The sequence below is a fragment of the Podarcis filfolensis genome (assembly GCF_964270895.1).
Source record: "Podarcis filfolensis genome assembly, chromosome: 8".
Lineage (NCBI taxonomy): Eukaryota > Metazoa > Chordata > Lepidosauria > Squamata > Lacertidae > Podarcis > Podarcis filfolensis.
In genome coordinates this window covers 60,646,079-60,658,751 of record NC_139611.1, presented here as the reverse complement: position 1 = coordinate 60,658,751, position 12,673 = coordinate 60,646,079, and the positions used below count along the sequence as shown (strand labels likewise).

At 46.8% G+C, this 12,673-nt stretch overlaps 1 protein-coding gene across 3 annotated transcripts in view; it reads left to right on the top strand.

Moving 5' to 3' along the window:
* Window positions 1–3,822, top strand: part of SMIM12 (small integral membrane protein 12) — a 34,466-nt gene extending 30,644 nt beyond the window's left edge. Inside the window, exons 1-2 of one of the 3 annotated variants that reach the window (XM_083625658.1) lie at window positions 40–224; window positions 2,814–3,822. In XM_083625658.1, the coding sequence (XP_083481784.1) occupies window positions 95–224; window positions 2,814–3,109 (426 nt within the window). In that variant the 5' untranslated portion in view covers window positions 40–94 and the 3' untranslated portion in view covers window positions 3,110–3,822. Of the gene's footprint in view, window positions 1–39; window positions 225–559; window positions 583–2,813 lie in introns of those variants that run through there. The other 2 variants (XM_083625660.1, XM_083625659.1) reach the window with 2 other exon arrangements.
* Window positions 3,823–12,673: the final 8,851 nt, after the last annotated feature.

The following is a 12,673-nucleotide window of genomic DNA, read 5'->3' as shown; positions in this document are numbered from 1 at the left end:
TCGGGCTCGGCTCCGCTTCCTCTCCGGCCGGCCTGGCCTCCTCCTCCTCGAGGGCCGCCAATGAGCGCCGGCGGGCGGAGAAGCGCGGCGGCCAATGGAGCTGCGGCAGGAAGCGAGCGCCTGGGCCGGGGAAGGAGGCGGCGGCCAGGCAGGGCGCACGGCGGCGGCGCGCCGGATCAAGTCCAAGCAGGGCGGGAGGGCGGCCTGGCTCGGTGGCGGCGGAGGTGAGTCGGGGGTCGGGGAGCGGCGTCGGGAGCAGGAGGGGAAAGCAGCCGGCGCCCTCTGTGCGCGCTCGCGTTGGTGCCAGATGGACACCCAGGCTTAGGGTCCCCGGCCAGGTGGTTCCGGGGTGCGCAGGGTGGGGGACCTGAGTGTGCTGAAGCCCAAGGAGGTTGTGTCTGCCGACGCTGGTAACCCCACATCTCAGAGGGCGCTCCCATGGCATCGCTGTGGCCCAATGGGGGAAATAGTTGGGCCTTAGGAGTTTGGCGAGACCTGGAGTTGGAGGGGTGGGTGGGTGTCTCGGAGCTGGGGGGTGTGCAGGGCCGGATTTAGGTTTGATGAGGCCCTAAGCTACTGAAGGTAATTGGGCCCTTTATATGTCCAGCTGTCCTTTGTCAACAACAAATTGCCGCTGTTTTTTGTGTTGAATATATGCTATGTAGTAATTTATGGACCTAATGGGTATCTAAAGCCATTTGCACATAACAAAATATGTTATCAAAGTAATTTAGGGAGCAGGCTAGCCCATTACTTACATCATAGGAGCCTACACAACACAAAACACTGTTGCTGTATGTAGGTTTTATTTTATTTGCTTTTTATCTTATATTTTGGAAATGTATATCCAAGTTTTTCCCCCTTCAATTTTTTTGGGGGCCCCCCAAGAAAGTGGGGTCCTAAGCTATAGCTTGTTTAGCTTCTATGTAAATCCGGCACTGGGTGTGTGTGTAGGGGAGATGGATTCAGATGGCACTGAAACACTTTGGAAGTGAGCAAGAAGCTCCTCTGCTGACCTTGCCAAGTCCTTTCTCCTCCCCTGCAGGGACAACGTGTAGGGTTGGGGTTCCCCTCCTCTCTGCTTCCCGCCCAGAAGTCCTGGTGTAGATGAGGTTGGACTGGAAACCCCTCACTCCTGTGGCTCAGAAGCCTGGCCACTTTAATCTGGCAAATCTGAGAGATCGTTGCATTGAAGAATGATTTTAACTGTAGCTGCTTTTTTTAATAGAATATTTTAACTGTTCTAGAATGCCCTTTGCCTTGTTTTTGTATTGCGTGCCTCCCTTAGGGAGGAAGGGCAAGATAATAAATTCAGTAAATAATTCCACAAGTGCATTTAAAGTGCTATGATGCCACTTTTTATATAAAAAGTTATGGCTTCACCCAAAGAATTCTGGGAACTGTAAGGAGTTTTTTAGGAGATCTCAATCCCCCCCCATTCCCCCCACATTGCTGAAATTCCTAGAGTTCCCTTTGAAGAGGGATTGACTGTTAAACCGCTCTGGGAATTGTAGGTCTTTGAGGGGAATAGGGGGTCTTCTGGCAATTCTTAGCACTCTTCAAACTACAGCTCCCATGATTCATTGCAGGGAGCCATGACTGTTTAAAGTGTCTCATAGTGCTTTAAATGTATAGTGTGAATGTGGCCCCGGAGTTATTCGGAAGGAAAGGCCTTCTGCTGAAACAGTGAGCCTTGACTCAAGTTAAGAGGAAGAATCCTGATAAGCCTTAGTAGGACAGAGTTCACTACCCTAATGCAAACTCGTGGAAATAAATTCTACTGCCTCCATCTTCTCTCTACTGTGTCCCACAATACTGTAGAGTGCTTAATTTTTTGGTGGTAAATATTTTACTCCTAAACAGTAATTTTTTCTGGTTAAGTAGGAATGTTGCTGCTGCCTTCTAGGGGAATCCTAAGCTGGCAGAGTTGAGAACCAGTGTAAGCTACCAAAAGATCTAATCAAGTGTGTGTGTGTGTGTGTTTGATTGATACTTGAGGATTAACATATCTGAATGTGTGAACAGCCTTCTTGAGAAGAGCTGGGGTTGGCCAGGGGCCAGCCAGATGCTTCAGACCAGCCCAGAAGGAGGGCAGGAAGATGCATTGAACAGCTTCTGCATGTTTGTGAATTACGAGTTATGCTGGAGATGGTAATTCTGCTCTAGATAAATAAATTCATTTTTATTTCCAGCTCTCTGCAAACTGTGAGGCCAGGGTGGGTGACAGCACTTCAAACAGCAATCCAGTAAAAACAACAAGAGAGTCTTGTGGCATCTTAAAGGCTTAATTGTATTATCAGTCTCAATTATCTGAGTGCCAGATACCGATTCAGGCAAATGGCACCATCCACATGAAAGACGGAGGGACTAGACTGTCTTTGGGGGACCCAAAAGTTTTCAGACGAACAAAAAAAATAGAGGGGAAAAACCATGGGGACCCCCCCCCCAAGTATCCTAGTGAGGGCTGAACATGCTCAGTGGGCATGGAATGCTGGGTGACCATTGAGGGTGGAAGAAGGTGTAGCTCTCCACAGTGCAACCTTTCGTTGCAGGTTCATTTGTAGAGTTAATTTTTTTAAAGAGCAATCAGGCTGTCCTTGTTTGTACTACTCCTTCGGAATCCAACTCTGACCATAAAAATACCCATTGATCTATGAAAATGGCTGCTCAGCCTCTGCTATTAAAAGCCAGCACCAGAAGCACCACCAAAAAGTATTCGTAGAGATTGCTTAAGCTCTGATTCCTTTTACGTCTCAGAATACAGGATCTGGATAAGAACGCTTAACTCACATGCTCTCCTTTCATGTCCGCAGGACCTGCAGGAGCCATGTGGCCAGTCCTGTGGGCAACAGTGCGGGCCTACGCCCCTTACGTCACCTTCCCTGTGGCCTTTGTGGTTGGGGCGGTGGGCTACCACCTTGAGTGGTTCATCCGTGGCCAGCCACCCCCTCAGCCACCTGAGGATGAGAAGAGCATCTCGGAGAGGCGCGAAGACCGCAAGCTTCAGGAGAGTGCAGGAAAGGACCTCACCCAGGTGGTCAGCCTCAAGGACAAGCTGGAATTTGCTCCCAAAGCTGTGCTCAACCGGAACCGTCCTGAGAAGAACTAGCGGAGCTGTCCTGTTTGACGGGTGGGGATTTTGATTGGTTCCATGCGGTCTTGATTGTTAGTTTCCTGGTTTTGTCATTTTTTGAGCCCACCGAACCCAGCCAATGACTTCTCCGCCAATCTCGCCAGCTTCATCCTACTTTTGCTTCCATTGGAGGATTGCTAAAGCCACTGAGACCCATTGGAGGTGGAGGGCAGACTTTGTGACTCTGCACTTCTTGCCGGTGGCAGCAGAATGACCAATTCTCCTTGGAGGTTATCGGTCAAGAGATGGAACTGTCCCTGCAGTCTTTGGCGAAGGTTCAGCCAGCACAAGGCAGGATCCCCTCTCTCTTGCCATATGCTGGCAGAGGCAGGATTTCACTTTAAAAGAGCACCTCTGAAATATGGTACCACCATCCCCTCAAGTAGGGGAGATCCCTTGCTTTGGTGGCCTTGGAGACCGCTACCACCTTGCCCCAATTCTTGGTTTAGGATGAGTGACCTTAAAGATTGTTCAAGACTTCTGGGTGCTAGAGGAGCAGTAACTGCCACATGTCGTGGCAACTGAGCTTCTCCACACTGCTGCTACTTGAGCAAAGATACATCTCTTTTTCCGAGCAATTTCCATGTGCAGGATTTGGGGAGGTGTGTTTTTGTGTGTCTGTCTGCTGACTTCTTGGACATGGGCCTGCTGTTGAAACTGAAAAATAATAAAAAATAGTTTGAAAAATATCAGGTCTTTTCATTTCCTGTAGGTAGCTGACCATTGGCTGTGTTGGTTAAGGTTGCTGGGAGCTGCAGCCCTGCTACATCTGGAGGGTCAGAGTCAAAGTAAAAAGCGCCATGTTAGGCGTGTGTGGGAGGGATGGGAAGAGAAGAAGGGAAGAGGGATAGTGTGGAGGTGGAGAAGCTGTGGCCCTTTAGGTCACTCCCAGCCAACATAGTTTGTGAAATGTGGAGGGCTACAGGCTCCATCCCTGGAGTGGAGCAAAGCAACTGTTATCCAACTGGGCTTTAGAAACTGGTCTGTTGCTCAAACAACTCTGTTTTATTTTATTTTTAAATCCTACTTCAGTGACGCTTGCTTCCACGTTGCTGTGCTTAGGGCCCTAGCCTCAATATTTTATGTTCTGCATTCATAATGCACATGAAGCTTGCAACGTTGATTGTGTTTTAATTAGTTTGTGGAAGAGTGGAGTTCTTCTGAGGGCTGTTGTGTGTTCATGCCACTTATGATTAATTTAATTAACAAATGTGATTTAATTATGTGTTAAGAACACAAGGAGAGCCTTGCTGGATGAGGCCAGTGGCCCATCTAAGGCAGCATCCTGTTCTCCAGATGCCCCTAGCCTAGGAAGCCAACAAGCAACAATGCTCCCCCCTCTTTTGTTTTTCAGCAACTGGTATTCAGAAGCATTCTGTCTCCAGTAGACGTTGACAGCCTCATCTTCCACAGGTGTGCCCAGTCCTCTTTTAAAGCCATCTAAGTTGGTGGCCATTGCTGCTTCTTGTACAAGTGAATTCCAACTATGTGACGCCTTATGAAGAATGACTTTCTTTAGCCTGCTCTTCTTCCTTCTGTCTAGAATGCTCAGAGCAGTTTGCAAGGAGCTCTCGGTGATCTCTGATTCAGTGTTTGATGAGGTCTGCACAGTTTAGCTACAGCCCTGCAGACTTGTTCACACATGGCATATAAGTGATCTGAAGAGCAAAGTAGAAGGCAGCCTCTAATGCAGGCTCCCTCAAACTCAGCCCTCCAGATGTTTTGAGACTACAATTCCCATTATCCCTGACCACTGGTCCTGCTAGCTAGGGATCATGGGAGTTGTAGACCAAAAACATCTGGAGGGCTGAGTTTGAGGAAGCCTGCTCTAATGCTTTGATCTCCAGCAGCTCGGCTCTTGCAGAGTTTAACTTGTGCATCTAGTTCTCCTTTGATGTAGCGGCAGCTTTGCAAATAAGGATGGCAAACTCCATAGCCTGCCGGCCCACACAGCTCTGTATTAATCTATAATCAGAACTGAATGGATATTTACAAGCCTGGTTCTCGGGTTGGCACTTGCACAACATATCTTAAATTACAAATAAACCGTATAGTGGCATCTCTGGATGCGAACGGGATCCGTTCTGGAGCCCCGTTCGCATCCTGAGTAGAATGTAAGACGCGACTGCACGTGCGTGGGTCGCTTCCGCGCATGCATGTGACGTCATTTTGAGTGTCTGCGCATGCGCGAGCTGCAAAACCTGGAAGTAACGCGCTCTGTTACTTCTGGGTCGCTGCGGAGCGTAACTTGAAGCACTAACTTGAGCGTAACCTGAAGCACATTTAACCCAAGGTATGACTGTACTTTGGAAAACCCACAAAAAAACTTTTCCAGCTGTTTAGGCGTGTGAAACTTTTCTCCAGCCCCAAGGGCCACATTTCATTCTAGACAACCTTCCAAGGGCCACATGCAAAAGTGAGTAGCTTTGGCTAGCAGCAAGAGCAGCACCTGTTAATTTACACTAACATCCTCTATTCTCCAGCCTGTCAAGGAAGAAGCACTATCAGAGTAGAGGGGTACATTCTAGCCTGGAGTGTGTAACATTGGGCTGGGGAGCGGTGTATGCCCTGGGAAGGGTCCCAACAATCATATAGAAAGGCCTGGAGGGTCATATTTGACCTCCACCCTCATGCTTGGAAGTTTCCCATCCCTGTTTTAAAAGAACTAAGCAAGGACAGACAAATTCTGCACAACCATTGATTAAAAAAAAAAAAACAACTAGCAGAAAGCTCAGTGAGTTCAAAGGATCTGTTGTGTGTTAAGAGAAAAGGGAGAATTGACTGCAACTTTGGCCTCAGGGCTTCCCTGTCACCTCCTTTCTTCTACCCCAGGCTGTGTTTTTCTTTCCTGCTTCATAGAGATAAATCTGTTGCCTCCATATCGCAGCATCCCTCCTGCCAGCCTGCTTGCTCAGCTTACTTGGTTGCTGATGACAGATCCATTTCCTCAGGCCGTGCTCCAGGGTCAGAGGGCACCTTATTTCCTGCAGATGGGGGAAAGGCTTGAGCAGCCATGGCTTTATGATTAGCAGATTATGGCCTGTCACTCCTTCAGGGTATAAGACGTGCTGTTCTTTGCACTGCCTTACACATAGGGGACCTGTGTAAACAAGAATTGCTGAGTGCTTTAAGCAATTGCTGGAGAGATTTAGGAGTCCCCAGAGGAAGGGAGACATTTGTTGATGTTAAAAATTAGATTGTTAATGGAGTTGGAGCTATTTTTCTGGAGTGACTCTTGCACTGGTGTCTGGATTTCCTGTGTCCATGCAAATATTTTTTGCCAAGTTTTGCTAAGTGTTTGCAAGAATGAATATTTTTGCTCTCTTTGGCTACATGCTCCATATTGCTTGGTGTCGGCTTGTTGCCCCTTCACACACATGATTTCTGAATTTCCCTATGCTTTTGCCTGCTCTGCTCAGCATCTGTCTTCTAAATCTGCTTACTCTGGAGTAAACTGGCCCCCTTGCACAACAAGGTCAAAGAAATAGATCTGGAGGATTTGCGGCGTGAAAAGTTACTGGATATGTCCTGGCGGGAAACAAAGCAGGTTGGCATGCTTGAAACGTTTGCAAGCAAAAACAGTACATTCTTCTTTGTGCACGACCACACATACCTCCGGTGCTGGAAGTGGATCCTGGAAATGGGGACCGTCCTGGAGAGGATTCCTGACTCGCAAGGAGACCCTTCCCAGAGTCCGAAGAAGATGTCCTCTTGAGGCTCTGGGGTCTCCTCATGAGCAGGAGGCTTCCCCATCTAACAGCTGGTATGTGGGGTAGTGCAGCAGCAGCCGCTTTCCCACCCACCAGCTGTGTGAGAGCCAAGCTGTCCCTCTGCTCTCGTGCGTGAGCTGCAGGAATAGTTTCTTCCTTGCCCATCAGCTGAGCTGATACAGGCAACTCCCGATTTTAAGCGATTTCACGTATGCGCTCGGGGGTTGCAAAAGTCACCATGTGTTCCCAATAAGAGGCTCACCTGAAGGGGTCCACAAGCTCCAAGCCCTGGCTTGGACTTGAAAGTTGATTGGCGGCCCCAGGATTGTATCAAGAATTGGTCGCTGGAACCATCAGGCCCCGCCCCCCAGAGCTGATGCTTGCATAGCACATAGTTAAACTATGGAACTTGCTCCCATAGCAGGCAGTGATGGCCACCAACGTAGATGGCTTTTAAAAACGATCACACAAATTCATGACATGGGCTGTCAGTCATAAAAGGTTATGCCGTAATAAATTTGTTTGCTTTAAGGTGCTGTAGGACTCTTTGTTTGTTTTCCTGCAACAGATTAAACCTTTTTGAACTTTGTCCCATGTTCCTGTATGAGCCACTGTTCTACATCTGTCTCCTTTTTTTTTGCAACGTCAAGAGAGAACAGTGACCTATACAGTGGTACCTTGGGTTAAGAACTTAATTGGTTCTGGAGGTCCGTTCTTAACCTGAAACTGTTCTTAACCTGAAGCACCACTTTAGCTAATGGGGCCTCCTGCTGCTGCCACGCCACTGCTGCACAATTTCTGTTCTCATCCTGAAGCAAAGTTCTTAACCCGAGGTACTATTTCTGGGTTAGCGGAGTCTGTAACCTGAAGCGTCTGTAACCCGAGGTACCACTGTGCAGGGATGCAACAGGCAGCAAAGGAAGATCACTTGGTTGCATCTCTTGAATGACAGAATGAGTCGATCACACCTAATGCAGAGAGGAGTAGAATTTGGCAGCCAGACCGAATAAGAGGAAGCTAGAGTGATGAGCTCATGCAAAGGACAGCATGTGGTCTCCAAGGAGCCCTTTGTTATTTAATTTATTCCTTGAGGCACTTGCAGTTCCTGCACAGTAGGACACCTAACGACTCTGAGAATTTGCTGCCTCCAAGTGGACACTGCAGAGAATTTCAGAAACAAAATCTATACTCAAGACTCAAGTGCACACCTATGTGTCTGAGTTCATACTGAGTTCAATAGGATTTACTGTCAGTTAAATATGCATAGGATTGTCACAAAAAATAAATAAATCCCTGCAAAATTTGAATTTGTACTCATTAAATAACACCTGACAAACAGTGATACGCTTAAAAACTATTGAATAAAACAGGCATAGGCAAACTCGGCCCTCCAGTTGTTTTTGGCCTACAACTCCCACAATCCCTAGTTAACAGGACCAGTGGTCAGGGATGATGGGAATTGTAGTCCAAAAACATCTGGAGGGCTGAGTTTGCCTATGCCTGGAATAAAAAGTGGACCTGCTATCTGATTATTCAGTACCCTCCACCCAAAGTGATGTGAAATACTTTGAACAACCAGCATGGCATTGTACTTTTTAATGTATTTGCATCCCACCTTTTCTCAAGGTGTTCTGCACACAGTCAATTATACACAACCTGAAATAATTTAGTGCAGGAGAAACAGTGGTCTTGGAGTTCAGAGAGAGGAGGTTTTGTGCTGCTCCAGATGAATGCACAGTTCTTTCCTGATGAGGGAAAAAAGCTCTCTTCTGCCCAGGTTCTTATCCTCTCTCCCCTAGGTCTCAGGGATTAGTTGTTCAAGCCTTCTTACTTATGCGGGACTGACTGAATATGTCATTTTCTCTCTCAGTGCCTAATTTTGCAATCTTAAGTTCAGTTCTCAACATTTCCACATCAGTATGTGTATGTTTTAAAAGTTCCTCATGGAAATTCATCAGCAAATTTCTCCTTGATACACAATTTTGTATGCAATTTTCCCTATAGATACATCTTTTGCAAGAGATTTTCAACAATATGATGCATTTTTGTGTGCTCTCTTCACCAATATATGCATTTTAACACACGCTTTACCTAAATTATATGCATTTCTATACACATTACTTGGTTGGAGAACTGTACTGCAAAATTCAGAGAAATGTGAATTTTTAAAGATGGTTGAATTTTGGTTTGCATATTGTTTTGGAAAGGGCAAATATGGGAGGTACCACTTTAACTGAAAACTGAATCAAATTCCTCCCCCATCCCTGTTTCACACTGGTCCTGAAAGACCTACATTGGCTTCCAGTATGTTTCCGAGCACAATTCAAAGTGTTGGTGCTGACCTTTAAAGCCCTAAACAGCCTCGGTCCAGTATACCTGAAGGAGCATCTCCACCCCCATCATTCAACCTGAGGAGTGTATCCACCCCCACCATTCATCATTCAGACACTGAGGTCCAGCTCCATGGGCCTACTGGCGGTTCCCTCAATGCGAGAAGTGAGGTTACATGGAACCAGGCAGAGGGCCTTCTTGGTAGTGGTGCCCGCCCTGTGGAACGCCCTCCCATCAGATGTCAAGGAAATAAACAACTATCTGATTTTTAGAAGACATCTGAAGGCAGCCCTGTTTAGGGAAGTTTTAATGTTCGATGTTTTATTGTATTTTTAATAATTTGTTGGAAGCCACCCAGAGTGGCTGGGGAAACCCAGCCAGATGGACGGGGCATGTATGTATGTGTAAATAAATAATCTCTGTTATCCTGATCACAGGTCGTTAGCATGCAGCCAGAGACACATTTGTCCTAGAACACTGGTGATGGATTGTGTCCTGAACATGGGATGCTCACCTGGGCTGAGGTCACACTTGGCTGAGTGCTACTCCTTATCGCTCCAACAAGATTAGGCATCTTCAATTTTGATGTGCATCTTTGCCATGTTAGCTTCACTATGAAACTTGGTCTTCCAACACCTTGTGTTGCTTTTTTGTCCTGGTTGCCAGAGTGCTCTTTTCCAAGCTAAACATGAAAGGCTGTTACTCATGGACAATAGTGCATAAATGTAAGAAATAAAAAACAGTTTTTACTTATGAGCTCGACTGGAATCCTTAAAGGCTTCTTATAAATGAAGAGCATATGTGAGTCCAAACCTCATAAAAGCATACGCACCTTATTCAAATGTGTAAGAAAGGCAGTAGATCTGGTTGTCTACCACGAGAATATTTTGGGCTACAACTCCCATCATCCTCAACCCAATACAGCTGTGCTGGGCGCTAAGTTTGCCAAGGCCGGACTCTGTTTCTTTTTCATCTAGCCTGAATCCACTGCCAACCCATTTCATTGAATCGTTGAATCAAAGGATTCTCTTATTCACATGCCATCATTTTATAAACTTGTATCAGGCCATGTTACCTCCCTTCACCCCCACCCCAAAACAGCTAAAAAGCTGCAAGTGTTTAAATAGCCTTTTCTAAGTAAGAAGGAAGTCCCCCCCACCAAAAGGAGGCAGTGTTTCCTGAGATAGGGAAGGGGAACATCCCATTTGTGTATGAGCCGTTATCTGCCTGTGCCTGCAGACTCGGGTTTTCTTGCTTCCCTTATCAGAGAAACCAGAAACAGCCAGCAGCTCCCAAGAACTGACAATATGAAGCTGCCACAGAGTCAATCCCAAGGCGGGATTTAACACCGTATTCTCTGGCCGCGGCATTCCAAGGCCTTGGGGAGACAGTCCAAATTTGCTACCTGACATCCTTCTATCTCAGAGCTGCATTCCCTCATGGGCGAACTGCTGGGGGCTTCTTGGCCACAGTGGGTGGGGCCAAAGGTTAAAGTGGGCGGAGCAATGTATGCGACTCTCCAGCCACCCCAAAGCCATAGGCTTCTTCACCCCCTCCTACACCTCTCTCTTCATCCTGGCAAGCAAAGAGGCATTCTAACGTTTCAAGAACAAAGTTCAGTGAGGCCAAAACACTCAGGGAGGGGATGGAAGCAGGGCTGGTGTGAGGCGCAGTCTGGAGAGTACATCCCAGCAACCATCCATTTTTCTGTTCCATAAGCTGCTGAAGAGCCTTTGCTGCTATGGACAAATTATGGATAAATTTTCCGACATAATTCACCCCCCCCCAGAAATCCCTGGATGTCCTTCTTTGAGCCCCTTGTGTCTGAGGACATGATATTTGATAACACAGATAATTCTGTCCTTTATCAAACTCTCTAGTCAGCAAAATGACAATTCTTACTCAACCTTCTTAATTCGGTTCTTAATTTATCAGAGTTTGGTCTACTTTTTGTATGCACCTGAAGAATTGATTTGAGTCTCATTCTTTTTAGGCATGCAGTATTCTTCAAACTTGGGACACGGGTGGCGCTGTGGGTTAAACCACAGAGCCTAGGACTTGCTGATCAGAAGGTTGGTGGTTCGAATCCCACGATGGGGTGAGCTCCCATTGCTTGGTCCCTGCTCCTGCCAACCTAGCAGTTTGAAAGCACGTCAAAGTGCAAGTAGATAAATAGGTACCACTCTGGTGGGAAGGTAAACAGCAATATCATCTGACAATTTCAGGCTTGATGGTAGCTGGAGAAGTTCCATTTTTGCAAAGATTTACCAGCACCTATATAAACCTTGTTGTTTTGTCTTGGTGTGATTCCCACAGCTTCTTATCTTCTGCAGTATCTGGAACCCCTCAGCCAGAAAACCTCTGCCAGTTAATGCAACATACTCCTCATTCTCCACTTTCTCACACCATGTAAAATTTCTGGGTTGAAGAACAAGCACCAAAAATGAGGACTAGTTAAAAGAAAGAGCTATATGCAATGGAGCCTCTAAGACTCTGCTGGAAGTGAAACTAAAGGCCCAAGAAAGTGCCCAGGTAATGTGACTCCAGGGCAAATACTTAAATCGTCAATTCCTTAACACTAAAGGAGTGTCAGCAAACCACAAGCTCTATCATTGCGGTACATAGGTGTTTGAGATGAAGGAGTTGGAAGAGCCAAACACTTATTTTTATGATTTTCAGTTGTTGGCAAGGTCTCCAGTTTACTAGCCAAAATAGTTTGGGAGGCTGCCCAGACGCAGTTAGCATGACCACTTAATCAACTCAAAATAGCCCTTGTTCGTCAGCCTGCTCCATTCTCCCTTGCCTAAGCTTCCACGGGGAAGATGGTATTTGCACACTCCACAAGGCACTGGCCTGTCTAAGCTGCAAAAACTATTGTACAAACATGCTATCCATTTCCTGTCCTTGAACCATCTGCTTAAAATACACAGAGCAGCTGTGCTTGCCTGGTTTCTAAACATCAACAAGTACCACAAGGCCAAAGCTCCCTAAACCAGATGTGTGGAGATTGGTTGTGGTTACTTAGTGGGGAGGGCAATGCATCCTCTGCACATGTTCAGATGCACTCTTGCATGTAGTTATCCCTTTGTAGAAAATAACACCCAGGGCTGAATATCAGTGAGTTCTGGCTCAGATTACCCGCAAACGTATCGTGGTTTCAACTCTTTCCTCTCTGTCCTTCCCCCAGGACTCAGTTTGAACCACGGCTTTTAATTCTGGAACTGGATTTCAGCCATGCAACATGCCTCTGAGCATGTGCAGAGAACCCCTTATGAACAAGCAGCCATGCACAGCAGTGGTATCTGGTGCCCGTTGGGGATGGCAAAGCAGAAGGCAGCGAGATCAACAGTAGGTGGCGCCAAAGCCAGTGACAGGCAGAGCCACCCTGTGACTGGTTGTAAGGAAAAAGGCAAGGAAATGGGGGCGGCCTGAGAGTAGACTGAGGCTGGTAGGGCAGTGCCCCATTTGCCCTAATGGACCAGCTTCTGTTGAATGAACA